Source organism: Anopheles darlingi, chromosome 2 (assembly GCF_943734745.1).
Source record: "Anopheles darlingi chromosome 2, idAnoDarlMG_H_01, whole genome shotgun sequence".
NCBI lineage: Eukaryota > Metazoa > Arthropoda > Insecta > Diptera > Culicidae > Anopheles > Anopheles darlingi.
In genome coordinates this window covers 80405507-80425739 of record NC_064874.1, presented here as the reverse complement: position 1 = coordinate 80425739, position 20233 = coordinate 80405507, and the positions used below count along the sequence as shown (strand labels likewise).

Here is a 20233-nt window from a genome sequence, read left to right as displayed (position 1 = left end):
ACCGACCGTTTGCTGTTGTTTGAATAGAAAACTTACTGTAACCGATGGGGCCCCGTCCTCATGCTCCAGCATCGGAGGTCAAGCAGGAAGAACTCTTCTGCTCCAGAGTGCATCGAGGAAAGCAGCAGCGGCAGCAGCAGCAGCATAGAAGCGCACGATTATCATAAAACCGAGCGACCGACATGCAGCGATGCGCGAAAGATAAATGATGATGTTTCACCGATGAACTGACACAAATTTGATCAACCGAGCTCTCCAGCGCAGGATCGTGCTGTTGCTGCTGCTGCTGCACAATCTCGCAAATCAGCATGCCATGGACTGTGGAAGATGGCCGCACGACAACGCGGTATGCAATTACCGGTAGATCACGTCACGGGAGACGACAGAAGAGGGCGCAACCACAGGATTGTTGGCATCACAGAGGCCCCATGGAACGGAACTGGTTCTTGTCGTCGTCGTCGTCGTCGTCGTCGGTGCACCGCAACTAACACTTTAGCAAGCGAAATCGCTAGGTAGGTAGGTCGATCGGCCAACAACAGTGTCGCAGCATGAACATAACGGCGAAGTCTTGGCGAACCTGCCAGAGACCGATCACCGATGCTCTGTGCACTCCATATCAACTGGCGGGGTTTGGAGTGATATGCCGGCGATCTAGCGATCTAGGAATGATCGAAGGGTTGGGAGGACGAGGGAAGCACATAAACAAATCAACGGCCACGAGCAGCCGGTGTGCTGTCGGGCGGCTCTTTATAGACTCGCTGACTGGAGCTTTGCTGTGCGATAAACATGATCCCCGACAGCGAACCGTGCATCGAAGCATGTTGCGAAGAAGACCGCTCGTTTCCTGGCAACCCTCTATGGCCTGCCTGCGTTGATCGCACCGCGTGAGTGAAGAGTGTTTGTTGCTGCAGCAGCTTAAAACAATAAACTTTCAGCTCATCGCCGACGGGAGCGGGAAGAGGAGCGTTTGGACAATGTTGTGCGAGTGATTTCGGTAGCGAGATTTGAAAATAATTATAGGATTACAAACACACAAACACACACACACACACGCCGAGACGGACTCGTAATGAATGGTGTGTGGCTTCTGACGAAGGACCTGACCACGGCCACGGCAATTGAAACGTTCTGGAACTGAAGCGTCCCCATTTTGGCTGACGACGAATGGGCGCCACGTTGGGTGGTTGCATGTCCCGAGAACACTAATTATCTTGCGACTGTGTAACAACCGAGACTACGAGTTGTACCTCCCTTGTGCGAGGTGTGGAAAAAGGGACCAAATATGGAGCGCAACATGCAAAACACACACACGGCCCGAAGTGGCCGCACCTCGGAACACCCCGCGGGCGGTTGTAGATAATCTTGCTGGCCAATGGTCCGACACAGGCACCGCTTGCTCCGAAAACTGTAGCATCAACCTATGGTGCGGGGGACCACAGGTTCTGTCGTCCGTACTATGCCGGCGCCAAATTCGGTATCTTTTGCGTGGCGACTGGCGGATGAGGGGCACTAGCGGAGACCAGGATCACCAAGGAGTGCCAAGAAAGGGTGCAAAATCCATGCACACTCATACACACACACACATCTTCCTTTTTGGGGTGGCAATTGGCCATTTAGATGGCGCCTTTCTGATGGTCCTGGCATGCGAATTGCCTTTTCGGGGAGTTTAAAGCCGATCTCGAGTCGCCGGGTGTTCGTTCGAGGTGGCACGCAATCGGTGTTCGGATCGGGAAATGTAACGAGTCGTGATTTGTTTCCATTTAGTTTTAACATCCTCGGGTGGAGGAGGGGAATCGCTCGAGATAGCTTACGGGGATTTTGCGTTCAACTACTGGAAGCTTCGAAGTTGTAATATATGAAGAAGCCGTTTTTGTTAGTTAATTCTTGGGAGAGGAGGCAATTTAAAAAAAGTAGTCTCATAAAGTTAAAAGAAATAATAGAATTTATAAAGCGATGTTTTACATTAGTAAAAGAACCATCTTTTATGCAAAACTTTGTCACAGAAGATGGTACTTAAACATAAATAAAGCTGTAAGGAAGTAGTTTAACATACACTTCTGTCAGTTTCCTAAAGACCAAGTACCTTGATTCTAGGGTTTTGACCAAAATTGAAACAAATCGAATAACTTGAGGCAGTCTTAAATATTATTTTTCCTTTTGCTATTTCCATTTTCTTTGTCAAAAGACTATCCAATGGAGTTTCAAGATATTTTCCTTCTTCGAAGTAAATAATCTTGCTATGTTCTAAGATTATTCTGTTTGTAGCGCAGTTTTGTTAATGTTCAAACCGTTTCATCTCATATTTTTTGCATGTTTTACTGTTTTAGTCATTCTATCGACTAAAGGTTTGGCTATTCAGTTGAGCGAAACTGGGGTATACCTTCATGATCTTATTTATGTATTTCTTCATATATTGTAGACTATATTCCAAACAATTCCAATCCTAATTATCTACTATAGATACAATCCTAGAACCCTATAGAATACCTTCAGAGTATTGACATCGTAATATCTATGGTTCTACAATACGAATAGGATCATATTCCCCATGGAATACTAGTGGCAATGATCAGTTTCAAGCCTCTAATGTCTGCTCCATCGGTTTCTGTGAAATTAAACTTCTACATCTTCTTTTCTGCAAACAAATCGACTTGACCATCCCCCTACTTCACTCACGTTAACAATTAGCACACAAGACGTATTACCAGAAGCTTCATCTTTGTCAGTGCAACTACCGAAGTCGTCAGTGAGTTACTGGTCGGGTTAAATGCCCCTCGTCAGTACGTCAGTAGCCAGTTGAAATGAAACCATTTGCCCGGGACGTGTGTAATTTAACACTTTCTAAGCGAAGCTGCTAGCTAGCGCAAAGGCCACAACTGATCTGACTGACTCGAACCACCGGGCCTTCGGTTGGCAATTAGTTGGCAAACCTCGGACGCACACTCGCCAGAGCACTTTCTCGTTAGCCACGATCACTTATGCGAACAACGACGACGACGTCGGAATGATCTCCAGACATGACCGTAGTCCACACAGTTGGCAGCTCGTTGTAAGATCTCGTCTACTTCCCGGTTGTTGTCCCGAGTCCCTTGGGTTCAAATTAATCTCCAACCCGGGTGCAACCATGCAACCGCGCGCGCACACACAACAGTGCCAGTCGTTTGTCGTTGTGCCGGACCGGGCTGGGACTGGCGATTGACGCGGTTGATGGCGGTGACCGAAGGCCGAAGGATAATTGACACATTCCCGGCGCAGCAATCGGATGCATTCATCTCTTTCCCCCGGGGAGACCCGCAGTAATTAAGGCGTATTATCGATATTACCACGCACTTGCATCGCGTTTCGGGCTACACTCCCTCGGTGCGCTTCTCTCCTTAACTGGCTCCACTGTCAGTGTCAAGTGTGTCTGTGCGGTTCGTGCGCCTACACTATGATTCTGCGCCACGGCACGGCATGCCAGGGCAGGCAGTTCAAGTTCATATTCGTCTGGCTCGGCGGCTGTCACAGACGGGTGCAAGCGCGCTTTGCCGGCTCTGGCACTAGTCTCCTGACACCGCTCCTGAGATCTGCCGCTGCTGTTTATGTTCGTTCGCTCTCGCTCTCTACCGGGACCGCTAGAAGGTGCGTGGTGGTGATGTTTGGGAAGTTAATTTCCCGTTCATCATCCGTGGCGCAGACGAACGCGCACCGACCGACCGACCGACCGTGTGTGCCGTGACGATAGACTGCAGTCAGTCCGGATGACGGCCAGACCGGGACCAGGCACCAGGACCAGAACCAGTACCAGGCCCCTCTAACCTTGCACCAGCGCTGGGGATGGCGGGATTTATTTTCATTTTCGAACGTAAAAAAGCAACAAAATAAGCTTAACCTTCCTTCCCCTTTTCCTTTTATACCTCCGAGGGAGGAGATCAAGCCGCTCTCCGCTCTTTGCATTGCCCGACATATCGGCCGTAAGGGTGTTGACTTATGTGCTTCACGCCACTCACGCGGTTTCTGTCAACCATCTCGCGGTCGCAAGGAACGAGCCGCCGCATCATCATCGGTGGCGTGCGCATAAGCTAGGACAGGACAGGAGAGACACACACACACACAGGAAGTGATGTCTCATGTCGACGCGCCTTGGATGAGTTTCACTTTCCCGGAAGCGAGAGAGGAGAAGCAGGTTCATGAGTTTTCCAGACGTTCCAGACTTGAAAGCAAGTCGGAATTAGAGCGCCAGACCTTAGAAATGGAGATAGGGACATTCTAAATCGAGTTATGCGCCCCATTGGTGTACCCGATGATCAACAGTGCGTGCGGATCGATTTGCTTCTGCTGTTTTGGGAGAACAATTAGAACTGCGATCGCGATCGGCCGAGTTATGCTCGAGTGATCTGTGCAAATTAATTGTGAATCTCGCGACGGTACGGTACGGCACGCTCGTGTTCATCGACCCGCGCTCTGCCATGATGACTTGCCATCGGGTGCATCATCGTCACCGAAAATAGCTTCCCCGAACCACCTTCTCCTTTCCCCCCTTTTGCAGACCGTGCGTCTTTGGCCTTTTTCGATCGAACGCCGCCAGCAGCCTGGGGGGGTTAATGTGTGGGGTCAGGGCGCAGGGGTTTTGAATGAAACCGGCTTGGCATCCGCCCGTCAGCACTGGGAGACCATTAGTCACCGAAGCGGAGAAGAAGAAAAGATTTATCTTTACGCCAGGCAGCCAGGGTTAGATGAGCGTCATCCGCGCGTCTGCTCATCTCGTTGCTACCGTGTGCTAGTGTAAGTAGATCATTAATTTAGTCCTTTAGTGGTACGGAGTAGGAATGTGATGCATTCGTTTCACTGCCACACATACACACACACACGGGTAGAGTTTGTTTGATCGAGGGTCAGGACACTGATCCATTCATATATCATGCGGAGAATGTGTGTCTGTGTTGGCGTTCAATCAGCTGGTTTCGTCAGCTGACGAGTGTGATTAGTGTGCGAGAAGTGGAGCGTAGCAGTAGAACAATGGTGCCAATCCAACAAGTCACTTTTCTTCAATATGATTATGGATACGATGGATGATCAGTCGTGTTAAACATAATGAGAACAACCGGATCGGTGCGAAAACTGCAATTCAATTATGATCTTCTAAAGGAAGGTTGAAGCGTAAACATGAAAATTCAATTATAAAACACTGGCACCCCGGAACGCACTGGTTATACGAACACGGTGTAGTGATCCTCTTCGAGGGCATAAGCTCCAGAGAGGTCAGCCGCAGCATCTTCCTCAGCATCATCTTTACCACAGTCCAATGATGAGGTCTCTGTGTTGTTTGTTTGTGTTGTGATGTTTATGAATCCCATGAAAACCAGGACGCACATCCCTCCTGGGTGCAAGCAACCTGCAGTGAGTGCCAGGCATGGGCATGCATTTGCGTACGCCGACTGGACTGAACTGAACTGAACTGGACGGGGATTGTGTGTTGATAAAATTAAACTTCTTTGCCCCTCGTGTGCAACAACTCTCATACTCTCCTTTACGTCTTCCGCTACGTTAGAACAAACCACAAACCAACCGGCCAGCGGTCGGGACGGCACACACTGATCGGTAATAACACCCGGTTCTGGTTCTGGCTGCTGCACTGACCAGCTGCAGCAGCTCTTGATGCACGCCGGAATGCAGAGCCATCGATTCTTCGAGAGGATTGCTTATTACCGGGGAGTAATACTACAATGCGGCAAAACCGGGCACGGGAATGCGATGATTTACGCACCGAAAGGCTATCAAACGAAATGTACTGCACAGCACACACACACACACACGGAAACCCGAAAACGCCATAAACTGTGTTTTTGGAGGAATGAGCAGTCGAACAAAGTGATTTTTTGGGCGGGTTTTATGTAGCCATCTTCTGAAACCAAAAGGAAAGCATAAAACCGGGAAGGAGGCGCTCAATTGATCGATCGTGGATCGTTCCTGCTCGCCTTTTGGAATGCATTCACGAAATTGCAGACCGGGAGAGTAGCTGCAAGCGAGAAAGCCATACCACAATCATTGTTTTTTCTGCTTTTACGAGTGTTGTGGAATTTATAAGTTAATTTGGCATAAAATATCGATCGATAAATCGAACTGCCTTCAGCTGTTCTGATAATTCGCTGCTTATGTTGTGGCACCCTGAAAGAGATGATGTTCCATGTCTACATGGAGCGCTCATGCTGTTCAATTGTTACACTGACTGACGCCAAAAGGCAGATTGTTCAAAACTGATCAAAGCAACCTTTTAGCCGACAGCTGAAAGAACCATGAATTGATTCTAAATGGCGCTACTTATGGCCGGCACAAACGAGCATAACGTACAAACGCTAGTGTGCTAGAGACATGATTTATGTGGCTACAAAGCGTTAAAATGCGTGAACAATTTGTTGGCCAAACAATCTTCTCTCCCTCCTTCCACTCCGTGGTTCAAACAAGCTCGTCTCAGAGCAGCTCGCGATTGCGACGACGATCAGCGAGAAAGTGCCTCAAGGCCCTTTTCTCATCCGCATTAAGAAAGTGCTAATTGAATAAATGACAAGGGATGGCACGTCCCATCACTACCGGCCACTGGCGGCCTCGTCTGCCTCGTCTGCGTGCCGCGTAATCAGCTGGCAAGCATCATCGTTCGTTCGTTCCGTTCATACATCCGTCCGCCATTACTTAACGTTTTTGGAACGGGGCTTTGCGGCGTTTCGTGTGATGAATGCTTTTAATAAATCATTTCTTTTCCTCTTCACAAAAAAAAACACGGGATTCGTCCGGGCATTTTGCATTCCGGTCTGGGCTGGAGCCTCCTTTTTTTTCGATGCTCGATATCTTAATTTCTAATCGTCTTCCATCTTGACCTCGGCTCGGCTGAGTATGGGTCACGCGTGACCACCGTGGCTGGTCCCAAGGTGGAGGAAAACAAACGTTCCTCAGCCCTCGCCCCCCCCCCGTTTAACCGGACTGGACTAATGTTGGCCGGGGTCTCTAATGCAGAAAGTCATTAATTTGGTCCCCGGGGTCCTCCTCCGGGATCCGCTGGGTGCGCGATGCGTGAGAAAGTCGCGAGGATCGGCGACGCGGTGAAAAGCCTTCAAGAGAATAAATAACGATATTCACAATGAAGACGTATTTAACACACACACACACACACACAGACAGTGGTCGTCAGTGGTGCAGCACCGGCCGATCGGTGCCACTAAATCAATATTAAATGTTTAAATGTTCTGTGGGGCGTGTTGGTTGGTCCGTCCCAACCCGGGGGCTAACCTGGAGTCGAAGGCCCCTTGGCGAAGACGGCGCCTGCAAATGCAGGTGTGCTAGCCTCTGCATGTGTGTGTGTCTGTCGTGTGTTTAATTATGAATTATGGCCTAATTGATAAAAAAAGCTGTGAGGCGCGCGGTCTCCTTCTTCTTTTACCGAAATGCAAATGGACCAAAAACCGACGGTGCCACCACCGGTGCGGCCGTTTCCATGCTGGGCAGCATAAAATCTCGTGCTGAGCTGCACGCTAAACAAAACGCTTAGGGCTACGTAAGAAGAAAAAAAACAGGGGTTCCGCTTTATCTGGTGCTTTTTGGTGTACTCGCGCTGTTGGCGCAGCCCCGGAGGCAACGGCAAGTGGTTTTGTGCCAATTCAACATGCCACCACATAAGGTCGTCCCGATTGCTTTCGTCCCTTTTTTGGTCACACAAACGGCGGCAGATGGGCGACATGATTTGCATACGGCACAGTTACAGCCATCGCTTCGGCGCTTCGCTTCGGCTGATGCTCGATCGCGGATTTGTGCAAACCAGCTGTTCTCGCGGCCATTACGAAAAGCGAAGGGTTACACGTGTCCCTTCAAACGGCTGAAGGTCTTTATGGTTCTAAGAATTCGGGCTCCATTATCGTCTCTATCGTTGGGCGCTGGTGGTGGTCCCTTAGCCCTTAAATCTCTTCCACTCGAGTATGCTTCACCGAGAATCATCATAAAGCGCTATTCCATTATCGAGCGGCACACGAGACGACATCGTTAATGACGTCTCTCGCTCTGTAGGGAACAGCGAAAGAGTACCACCCATCCCCCCCATTCGCGCCTACTTTGGGGTGTAATAACGTCTTAATTTCTGTCCCTAGTAACACCCCTCCCCCAAGCCTACTTTGAGTGGAAGAGTTTGAAATGAAGTGCGTGTCATTCGATGACACGATCAAGGGTAGATGATTGCGTCTGCATCTGCATCGAGCTTATTGATTGACGCATTCCGCAAGAAGTATCCATAACTTGTACCCACACCAACCACCCTCGAGTTCTGACAGGAATGTCGCCGGCCATCTGCCTGCGTACGCGGCGCGTCAAGGCGGCGACAAAATGGGCACTTTCTGGATGGATTTATGTACCGTGAGAAATGGGGGCCCCAGGGAGAGAGTGTGTCGCGGTCTGTTTGTTATTGGTTGTATGTGTGTGTGTGTGTGTGTGTTTGTGCCTGTAAAGGCTTCTTCTCCCAAGAGCCACTGAAGAGTTGTGTGATGGGCCTCCTGGACTGGTGGTGGTGGGCTGTTTGAAGGTTATGTTTATGTTCCGGGACTGATTTCCGGTCGCGCATCTCGCAACAGGCCGCGGACCTTGTCATCTGCCTGGTGCGGCCGGGTATGTTGATGTATTTCTGGAAACGATTATTACACTGAACCACATAACATTACTCTCTCTCTCTCGCCCGACGAGTGAGTGATGTTCCGAGGCGAGGTACCAAAGTGTCTGTTGTCCTCCAGTATTCTGGTGTCTCTCCCTCCTCCTGGTGTGCTCGCAGACTCTATGAATAAACATAATTTCCTCCGGGCGGAAGGAGACACTCCCAAAAATAGCGCCACCAGCTCATCCATTTTGCAAATATAATGAATGGCGTTCGCGATGTTCGACCAGTTCGTCGCGTTTTGATTGTTTTTTGTGTGCGTGTTTTTTTTAACTATTCTCCCCATCCTCTTCCATTTCCACAGAGTTGAAGCTGCTGTCCGGCCTGACAGTGTCAACGGCGGAGTACGATCATCAGCAGCAGCAGCAGCTACCGAAGGCGTCCGGTTTATGGCCACCATTTTTTAATGTTGCCCTGCGGGCGACAATCTCCGTGAATGCGACCTGCGGCCAGACCGGCCGGGAGGAGTACTGTCGCATCACGGAGGCAACGGGCCGGTAGGTAACCGCTTCTTCTTCTTCTTCGTCTTGCTCCCGCTGTTGCTGTGGTGTTGTTGGTGGCGATTTAATTTTGGAAACATCATTTTTGTTACCGGCAGGTCCCGTGGTTCCCAGTGCGGTACCTGTGATGCCAACAGTCCCGATCCGGAGAAGCGCCACCCGATCACGAACATTGTCGATGGCACGAGCAGCTGGTGGCAGAGCCCGACACTGCAGAAGGGCGCCAAAAATGATCGCGTGACCATCAATCTCGATCTTGGGCAGGTAAGTTGGGCGGAATGGAGTCGCAAGGGGGGGGTGCATGTTTCGCCAAAAAAATGGGCCCCAGTCGCGCCAGGTCGTCGTCGTCGTCGTCGTCGTCGTCGTCGTCGGCGGTCGGTCGCTTCGTTGTTTTTGATGTGGCGCGGACAGATTTCCCTATACAATTTAACCTTTCACACCAGCAACAATGTCCGGTTTGGTTCGAAAAGTGTCAAAAGGGCGAGGAAACTGATTTGCAAAAGATGCCTCCTTTGATGTGCATTGAAGAAGTTCCATAGTAAAATACATGTTCCTGGACACACTAGATTAGTTTTCGGGACAAAAAATGTTATTAAAACTTGGAGCATTTTTTAGTATAAACTTCAATTAGAATCCCTTAATTGCTTCAGTTTAAAAAATAATTTAAAACACGCTTAACTTAAATAGGGTGTCATATTTGACAGTTCCTCTAGTGTATTATGACGTCACAAAGCTACAGTGAATAATGACTAATAAGTAATTTTTTAAATGGAATTATCAAATAACTAATATGACCAACAGAATATGATATCCACCTCAGAAACCACTTTATGACACCGTCTGTCGATACTTCCTGATACTGTGGCCAAACTGTGGTCGTCTGTCGACCGGGAACGTATCACACGTACCGGGGCCGACGTTCTCATGCTCATGATGCTATCGTGCGCTTAGATCGCGTTCGGGGAGGGGGGGGGGGGGAGGTTTGATCGCATGTCGACATTTGTTTATCTTTTGCTCTCGCTCTTGCGGGCATCCCCGGGGAGATCACATCACTAGCCCGCAACGGACATGCCTGCGGTAGCGTGCACTTCCCGCTCGCCAGTCGAAGATGTATCCAGCGTTAACCAAGTTTTTGAGTAGCCTCCAACCTTCTTCTCCTGCTCTTCTTCCTCATCGTCTAAATGCCGCGCCACCTTCCAAGAACTTCCGCAGTGTAGACGCACGAAGACGCACGAGACAGGCACGAGACGCCAAGAATACAAAACGCCAACGATGCACAGTCGCCGCCGCCGCCACCGCCGAGAAGAGAGACACACCGCACGGCAGTTCATCCCGGAGGGCGCGTTGCATCTGTTTCTAATCTCCTAGCCGGGCGCGGGATGCGAGACGCGGACCATGTACCGTCATGCTCGCACTCGCACCTTAAATCGATCGATGTTTATGCCAACCGTGTTCGTGTTCGTCGTCGTCATCGCTGTCGTTCCTTCTTCTTCTTCTGCTTCGTCTGCATCCCTTTTCTCTCCATGGAGCATTGGTTTTATGGGTTCTACACTGCATCAGTCGCCGCTACAGCAGTCGACTCTACTGCAGCATCAGCATCATCATCATCATCCCCTCATCGCAGTTCCAACCGGGCGCGCGAGGTGTCGATTTGATTTGAATACAAATTATGAGTCGGATACATGTTCCATCTCTCGAGCAGAGATTAGCCCGTCGTCGAACAGGGTATCCGGCACTAGTCGGCATCAGCAGCAGCAGCAGCAGCTGCAGCTCGTCACCAAATTAATGTGGCGAGAAATGTGGCATCTTTTAATTTGGGGGGATTTTATGGACGAACCGGGATCGACCAGATAGCCCGCCACCCCCGCCGCGGGCGTTCTCGTGCCGGCTAAGCCTGCTGATGTTGACTGATCGTGACACACCGTGACAATCTGTCATGTAGAGGATGATGACAAGCGTGATTGCCTGTCGGTCGCTGGCTTTACCGTGGCGTGGCCAAAAACCGTTTTGAATCGAATCACTCTCCGGGCTTTTGCTTCGGGGATTATGCAGCGACAGCAGCAGAAGCAGCAGCTTCTTCTTAAGCGGCATACGCGCGCTGGTGGGCGTTGAGTTGTCCCCTAATTGTTGAAATTCCTTTCACAGTCGGAACGGAATCCGGAGAACGGGACTCTCTTCTCTGACTCTGGGGTTTCCAAAGCCGCGAGACCGCGAGACCTTTGTAGTTGGAATGGTGTTTTCGCTTCTGGACGCCGCGCCCCGCGATAATAAGTGGGGCCCCGTTAATTGAATCGTTCGTTAATTTGCGTGCGATCCTTGGCGTGTGCGTGTCAATGGCCATAGGCTTATCGGATACTTTGGCCACTAATGGAAGATCGCTCCAAGGGATAGGGATCATTTGTGCTCTGCGATTATCACGGGATATTTCAATTACGCCGAATCACCGCTTCTGAAGCTTCTGTTTCTCTTTATTGCATTAAGGATTGCCATTCGAAAGCGCTTCTTTTCTGTTCGGTTTTTCGAAGGTCTTCTTTGCGTTTTTTTTCTTCTGTTGCTTAATGGTTCACCACCCTTTGGAGGATCTGATGCGACCATGATTGGACTCCGATTGTGCTTAAAAGTACCGGGGAGCGCGGATCTTGCGCCAACAGTTCGCGAGCGATCGATCTTGCATTCCGGCTATCCCAGCCCTATCCGCCATCGCGCCCATCTCTCTGTGCGCGCTCCCTTTCATTCCATAGGCGCATCATCGGACGACTGCACTTATTTATGAGTCCCCCGAATGAGTAAGCGACAAAGACGAACTCGAGGACCTGCGGGAATGCATTAACCATTAAGAGCCATTCCTTGCAGATGATAGTGCATCGGTACGGTTGCATCGTTAGGCATTGAAAAGGGGCGCAAGAAAAATGTGCCAACAATTAATCTTGCCCGAAAATGGTTACCCTTCTCTTCTGCCGGTCACCCCTCCTCCCTCAAAAACCCTTCGATTGCGTCCTGCGTGCTGTCTAGTACTGGGTTGATGCTCCGTTCCTTTCCCTTTTCGTGTGTTTATTGCGAGCATTTTAGGGAGTTCTTCTGCTGATGCTGAAGACACATCTTCGAAACGCGGGACCCCACGATACCAAATCGGTACGCAGCGGCCATTATCGATAAAACCGAAATCGATCTGGTCCTTTTATGGCCCACCGTACCTTTGCGTCCGTTTATTGATGCCGTACGACCGTTTATTGATGTTGCGGGTTACGATCAGGTCAGGTGTAATCTCATTAGTCAAAAGTTGCAATAACCTTTTTGCAGACGGATCATTTTCGGGAAAAAAAGATTCACATCTTTAGTCGAAATCGATCATTAGCTTTGGCCATTTTGGGCCGTGTTGTCTGCTTCGTTTCGAGTGTTTCGAGTAGAATCGGAATCGTCGAGTCCGAAAGAACCGAGACAAGAAGTCGAAGACGATCATACCATCACTAGCAAATAGGGTTTGGTTCGGCACAATATGGTCGTCGCTTTTCCACTTTTTTTTTAAAGGGCCCTCTCCCATCGATGCTCATGTAATCCCCAAAGCGAAGACAGCCGGACCATCTTGAGTGCTGGTCCTATAACGAGCAAACGGGCTTTCGGAATGCGCGGAAACAATATTCATTGTCCACGCCCGTTATCTGCCCTGCCATGGCCTTCGATCATTACACCGATTGCCGTTAGCGTTCGGCGCGGGTTCGTTGTCCGTGTTTGTTCTAAGGGTGCGCTCCAGTTTCGATCTCCGTTCACCGCTTCTTCTATTGCATCGTAGCTAGTGCTAGTTCCTGCCGGCTGGATAGATGACTGGCGGAACCAAGGCCTTTTTTGGGGTGGCCAGTGCAACCGGGAATCCGGACCAGAAATGGCCATGTAGATCGAATCGATCAAACTGGCGGCGGCGGCGGCGGCGTCGTACGATCGCTGGTGTGCCGGCCCGGGAACGTTGTACGCCAATAATTGGCCGGCTGGACAATGCTTCCGAGCCTGCTGCTGCTGCTGTTCCCGACTCTTACATTGCGGAATTGTCGGTCTAGTCCAGTTCCCTGGCCAGTGGTCGCCGATATCCGAAGCCAAACGTCGTCGTCTTGGTCGTCGTCTTGGAACGGTCAATGCCGGTGTAGTTCCCCCGGGTTCTCCCCTGTTTATGGTGCGGTGCCGCCTTATTTAGCTTACCGTAGGTCCGGGAAAGGGAAATGGAATGTTTTAATGAGTTCCATTCCCGTATTGGCCACAGGGACCGCCCTTACGCCCTGCACTCGTCTTGTCGTTCTGGTGGACGGCAGCGGCAGCGGGATGAGTAACCCCCCCCGGGGCCCGGGGTTTGTGGATATCGATCAGTTCTTGTACCAGGATGCCCAAAAACGGTAAACGCTGGCGGAGGTGGTGGTGACGATGGGCCCTTCGGAATACACACACACACACATTTCACTAACTTTATGGGCGTGCGCGCGCGCCGGTGTGTGGAATGGCCAAAGAATCAAAAACTCACTGTCCCTCGCATTCCAGAAGGAAGGCTCGTGAAAGGATGCCCGGTTTTTTGCCGGTTCATTTTCGGGACCGCAAAACGGGGACAACGGGCTCGAGCTTCTCGCGCAAGCAGCAGCAAGAAGCATTAATGTTGTTTGTCGCATTCGTCGAGGCGTAATTGGATCGGGATCACGTGACAGGCATCGGCAATCGGTGCACCAGATAACGTAATCATTGCTTTATCGAATCGACATCGCCTCGCCTCGATCACCTCGGATGTGTTCGCGTGTCAATCACCAGCATCCAGCTGGAAGCAGACAGTTCAATGTGCGCTCGATGTGCGCTTGTCATCTTTTGGTACGATCGGGCAGCAGCAGCTATTGCAGCTCTTCATCCGTCAGCTGGTCGTAAGTGATATGAAATGAACGCCATGCTCTTGTTTTGTGGTGGCGTGTGCTGCAGCATTTGGTGTGACTTACCGATCGATATCGCACACATCGCTGGAAAAGAGAAGATCAGCTTACAACGTTTATAACTCGATCGTTCGCCACTAAACAGCTGTTACGTCTGGAATGTAGGCCAACGGAAGGCTTTTGGGGGGGAGGAAGGGCTCGCCCTTAATCAGGCCAGCCAGAGAAAGAGAGGGCCTCTTGGCATGTAACTCGCACTTTGACTGCCCCGAAAACGCAACCTGAAGAGTGAGTTTCGTTTCCGGTCGTCGAGGGCCAATTCCCAGCTTCACCTTTACGCGCTTTTGTGGAGAAGTCGTTTGGCATTTTTTTTCGTTTCGAGTCCGCATTCACCTCACTTTACGGACATTCGGGAGTGTCAGAAAGGGCTACCAAAGGCTGACGGTTAAGTGAGGCCCTGGCAGCAGCTGTGCCCTTTTTAAATTTCATCCAAGATGCCTGCGTTTTTTTTCGCTTCTCGGTTTCGTTGTTTTGGACAACTCACGGACCGCCGCCGTCTGTCCGCGTGAAGACAGCCCGTGGCCTCGATGTGGCGCGTTGTGGCGCTCCCGACTGCTGATTAGTTGTCGGTTGCGTGCGTGCGTGCGTGCGCGAGTATCAGTCGCGGGCTATCCTATCGCGCGCGCGCGCACACACCTCCTACGGGGCCGGAGTTCCGTGGACCACACGAAGAGACAGTGACAGTGGATAGAGCAGCAGCAGCAGCAGTGATTGATATGTGGACGACGGTTAATGGTGGCGCTGAGTGACGACGACGACGACGACGTGAAGGAAATTAAGTAAATGGAATTGGCGATTACCCGTTAACCTACAAATCACTCTGGGGGGAGTTTGGCATCAGCGGCTGATGTGTCATTTGTGAGAGGACTATTAAGGTCATTTACGGGGGGCCCCACGGAGAGTGCCCGGTCAAATGTTATGAGTTTTTTTTTAAAGAAAAACAAAAAAACAAAAACAAAGGTAATCCAGAAGAACCAGGCTCCGCAGTCCCCATAGCAGTGTGTGTGTGTGTGTGTTCCACTCGTTCTCCACTCACTATGCGTAACTTCTATATAGCTTGTGGAGTTTGTTTGTCGCTGTTGTTCCTGCTGCTGCTGCTGCTGGTTGTCGAGTGGTTTGTAAACAACACTAGAACAGCGCGGAAGAAGCTGCCGGTCAGAGCCTTCGCTGCTGCTCTTTCGACACAACTCTGCGGTAGTTCGGGTGTGCACTTGAAACATGATCACCAAACAACCAACCCGCGTGTCTACCGTGAGGTAACCTCCTGGACCACCTGGACCTGGATACTGGTTAGAACACATACAATGCACCGGACGGACGATCCCTTTTTGATAATGCTCTCTCCGATAGAGAGTGGAGTGGAGTGCATTGGCGCAAGTGTGAGAACAACAAATGCTGGTTGAAATGATTTGAACAACAAAACAACATTCCCAACAGATAGTTCTTTGTGATGCCGACAGATGCGCATGGAATGCATTTTGAGATCCGAAGTACCTTCTTTGAGTGTTGCGTGACTCTATAAATGTTTGGTGCAAGAACTAGCTACTAGAAGCGAGGTTCTTGGTTGAGTTTTGTTAAAAGAACTCTCGCAAAATGCTCCTCTGCAGGTCGCGCAAATCCTGCTTCTCGATCTTGAAGCAAATGGTCCCCGTTGGTTGATAAATGGTTGGTTTAATTTAAAACAAAATCGACCATCTGTCCGCCGGCTCCGTTGCCTTTTCGCGCAGAAGATTTATGGTAATCGTGTTCGTCTAATGAGGCTACCAACTCAGTCTCTCCCTCTCTCCATCTCTCTCTCTCTCTCTCTCTCTCTCTTTGTGTGGACTCTACCTACAATAAATAAATTAAATCATTTAAATTATTTCGAGGCATTGCAACGAAAGACGCGCTCGCGACAGAAGAGCGACCGCCGAGGGGGGAAACAAATGTTATATCCGCTTCCCGGCCCACCGAAAATGACACCGATCGGCATCGTGCTGCCGTGTGGGTGATCTTCACATTAACTCGCATCCATGCATGTGGATGCATTTCAAGCAATTTACGACCAGCGTGGCATGGCATTTGGGAGAGCGGCCGAAATTTTAGGGAATGATCGGGGAGGATATGATCACTTCAGTTGATCGTATTTTATGAGCCATGATTGCTGGCTAGTTGGTTGGATGGCTCGCCCGGTTGGCAAATTAAGTTATTAGAGAGCCAAAAAGAGCATTCCGTGAGACTTGCTTTTATGGTAAGTGGTCGATGTGATCATCGAGTCTCTTGACAGTCCAATTGAATGTCGTTTCGATCGACGAAATGACTCTTTTTGGGGGTCCCTGATAATTGGGATCCTGTGGAGTTAAATGACAGCCCAACAATCATCATCAAGCGATGGTGCCAGCATGCCAACGGACAGTTCCTCGCAATTGATTTGTCAAAAAACAACAACTCCCGCGATGAGTTCCACCGACCGACGAGCTGATATGATCGATCGACCAGGCATGCCCGGTCATGAAGGTGCCGAGTACAACGGTACCTGCCGTGGTGCGGTGTCTCCATAACGAGCCTCGTGGTTCGACGAGCCGTTATCTCTCTCGCTCTCGTGCCGAGAATCACGATGTCGTGCGGGATAAGGATCGGCAAACCAATGATGGCGACCGCGCAGTAGCATCATGGTGGGGACAGCCAGCCTCCCGCGAGTGCCAGCGCAGCGTTGGTCACATTAATCACGGCTGCAATCCTGGGAGGTATCGCCATCGTGGTCGATCGAGTGAACAATGTCATCGCTTGTACACGATCCCCTCTTCCGATTTGTTCGTCGATTCTTCCCTTCATGTCCTGATTCGTGGGACTGTTTTTTTTCTTCTTTTCTTAAAGCCTTTTGTCATTAATTTATTATCACATAATGCTCGGCTGTGCACCGAAGGACCCGGGGGGAGATAATCGACCGCAGCAGCAGCAGCAGCAGCAGCAGCAGCAGAATCGGATCGTGTAAACATTTTTCATCTTATCGCAGTGACACATCTGATCGGATCGGATCGGATCGCACAGTCCGGGTTGGGATCGAGAAAGGACGGGGCCCAGGAGGAAGTGATCGCTCTCTCCGATGTGTTTTCACTGGTATATAACCGCCATGCGGCTGCCACTTGCCGTGGATCGCTTTTCGTTTCTAATGCTTACCACAAAGGGAGAAGGTAGAGGGATGTATTGATGAACCAACCGGGCAGGTCTATTACGAGGACGAGCAAGCGTTTGTTTTTATGAAATATGAGACTTCGATGCCTCTAACATTAGAAATGATCTAACGGAGTGGTTCTTCTACGAACATTTTGAAATTTTTGAAAAGTTCAGTGTCTCAGTAAAAGTAGTTTATTGGCGATCTCAAGAAGTACCGAGCAATTAATTAATATTCCTTCGAACGTTCGTTAACAGCGCAATTTGTGTAAAAACCTGCGCACCCGCATTCACTCCTAAATTGGCTGCCGAAGTCAATAAAAAGCGTTAACATATGTTGATTGCACTTGTTACGCAGTTCGTTTAGTTGGCAGCTACAGCATACATCCAGCAGCCAATGCATACGTAATCGTAACCATGACGACGACGTCGGCGACGAGGAGCACAGTTTAGGTTCCAAATGAACCACAAGAGGGGTGTGGCATAAATAATGTTTTAAACACCTGCACCTTAATGGTCTCGTGCGATAATCTAATCCCGCGACTATGGCCTCTAATCCACGAACCACACGCTTTAGGCACCGTAGGTGTGAAAGGCCTCTGTGAAGCACGGAATGGCAAATTCGCATTCGCACCAGTATCGCGGCACGGCGATAAAAACGTATGTTTTATCCGATAAAGCGTTTATCGGGCTAATCATCGGTGTGTATCGGGATACCGCGGTAAACCGGCTCATTAGCTCGAGCGCCGTCGCAGTCGCAGTAAAAGCAAGATTGATCCAGAGCTGGCTGGCGGGCGGCCACCAGTCCAGCAAGCAGCCGACGATCGACGTCTGGTGGTCTCGTTGTCGTCGTTGTGAAAGGTGGGAATGCAAATGATGCACGATGCAGCCGGGAGCAACCGGTGCAACGCGTGCATCGTCAATTGAATTAAATCAAAACGTTTCGATCCAGCCGCAGGGGGGCGGCCACGCATCACGGACTAACTGGGACTCTCCCGGCTTCGAGGGGAGGCGAAATCAGAAGTACACAAAGTTGAAAGAAGAAAATCCATCGCCGGAGCTCATTTTCACTGGAGTATTTATTTACCCATCGCATCGATCGAATCGTAGAGACCTCCCGGAACGTGGGGTTCAGGTGCATGGCGGGGTAGCCGGGTCCCCCGACCAGACCAGACCAGACCACACCAGTCCCGGATCATTATTATGGTTATTAATATTTTCCTTTCGAATGGAGAACGATGCGTGTGCGTGTGTGTTTTGAAGAGATGATATTTATGTTTCTGCACCTTCTGTGGACTCTTGGATGGTTTGGTGGACAGAGCAGCAACGGTCACGATGGTGACGAAGAACGAAGATCCAGTCGTACAGCTGCAGCTGTACGTCGTTATGCACTTGGTCGCCACTGGTCGAAGACAAAGCTCCGAGCAACGTCGATCGTTAGCAGCGATCGATCCGATCCGGATTATTGATTCGTAACATAATGGCCATAATTATCCGTATCTGCCGGTGGGAATGCTGGAGGATAATCCTCACCGTTATGCTTCTGTTCTGAGGCTGCGCCATTAGAGGTCTTTGACATGCAGAGTGCTGGCTGGCTGGTTGGCTGTTGGTGGTGGTATCGGCTTTAAAGGAAGTTATCGAACGATTTGCACCTAGAATGGTGGTATTCAACTCGACTGGTAGTTCAAATGGTGTTTACATTTCTCATAAGAACCAGGTCATTATGAAGTGAAGTGAATTGTTCAAATATTTGCAATCTATGAGCACGTCGCCCGAAAATGAAACGGCCGTACGTTCGTTGACCAGGAATGGTTGGCGCTAGGAATGCGGTGCAGCGCCGCCACGTGACGCCGTCGGTAATCTCGATCCCAAAGTAAGATGCATGATTGCGGCTTGTTCGCTCACCCGGCGGGTCGTTCGCTCGGCGGTTTCTGTTGATTTTTATGGTTAGTGAAGTTGTGGAACGAATCGAACAGCAAACAAACAGCATTCGTCGTCGTCGCCATCGTCATACAGACCACAAGCTTTACGTTACGTAGATCACCCGCGCTTCTAGACAAGCTGGATCGCGTGGATGCAAAGATTTTTAGTGCATAAACCGCTAGCTTTAAGCAGCAAAAGAAAGATTGTGTTTGACCATCTATAATCGTGTGTCTCGGAGGGTAGGGGGAGGGGGATGCCCCAAAAGTGCGGTTGTTTAGACATTTCATCAAAATGTCTCTAAATGGCGGCCGCCCTCTGTTGGCGCGGGCAGCAGCGGCAGCATCATCATCAAATCGTCTCCATCGGGGAGAGGTGGAGGGTGGATGAAAAGTATTGAAGAAAAAAAAATGGAAAACATAAACAGAGAGACACAAAAAAGGCATAAATATTGAAAGCGCACGCGTACACACACACACACACACACACACACATTTGGTCGGTCGGTGCGGCTCATCCGCACAATTAGGAATGCATTGCGCTTCACTCCGTTGGTCCACTGAAAGCGTGCTTAAAGTATCGTTTGTTGAGAAAAGATTAACATTTGATGAAAGGAACGCGGACAGGTTTGCCCACTTCTTCCTACCCGCCTTTCAGACCTCCTAATGGCCATTTCGACTCGGCTATTGTTGTCATCGGGTGTGCGTTTGTCATTTTCGATTCTCAATTGTTATTAAGCTGTGCTTTTACTGTGACCTACTTGCCCCCTAGCGGGGCCCACTCTCTGCCTTAAACAGTCCAGTGGGCAATGAAATTTCTTCCCTGGAGATGCCTCGTCGATGAAAACGTCTTCTTACGAGCTGCCCGCCTTGTTGCACCGTTCCGGGTGCATCGATGGCGATGATGAGCTCGTTAAGATGATCAAAACTTATGGGGTTCGTCGCTGTTTCGGTTGAAGTCTTTTGATCGCTCGCTGGCCAGAGTGCAAGTTGCTGCCGTTTCGGTGGAAATGGATGAATTTCGGTGCGTGTGTGTGT

The 20233-nt window shown here is 50.1% G+C and overlaps 1 protein-coding gene across 1 annotated transcript in view; it reads left to right on the top strand.

Moving 5' to 3' along the window:
• Positions 1–20233, top strand: part of LOC125948357 (laminin subunit alpha-1) — an 81790-nt gene that overhangs the window by 7634 nt on the left and 53923 nt on the right. The window contains exons 3-4 of the mRNA XM_049674323.1: positions 8973–9165; positions 9267–9432. Coding sequence (XP_049530280.1) covers positions 8973–9165; positions 9267–9432 — 359 coding nt within the window. The remainder of the gene's footprint in view (positions 1–8972; positions 9166–9266; positions 9433–20233) is intronic.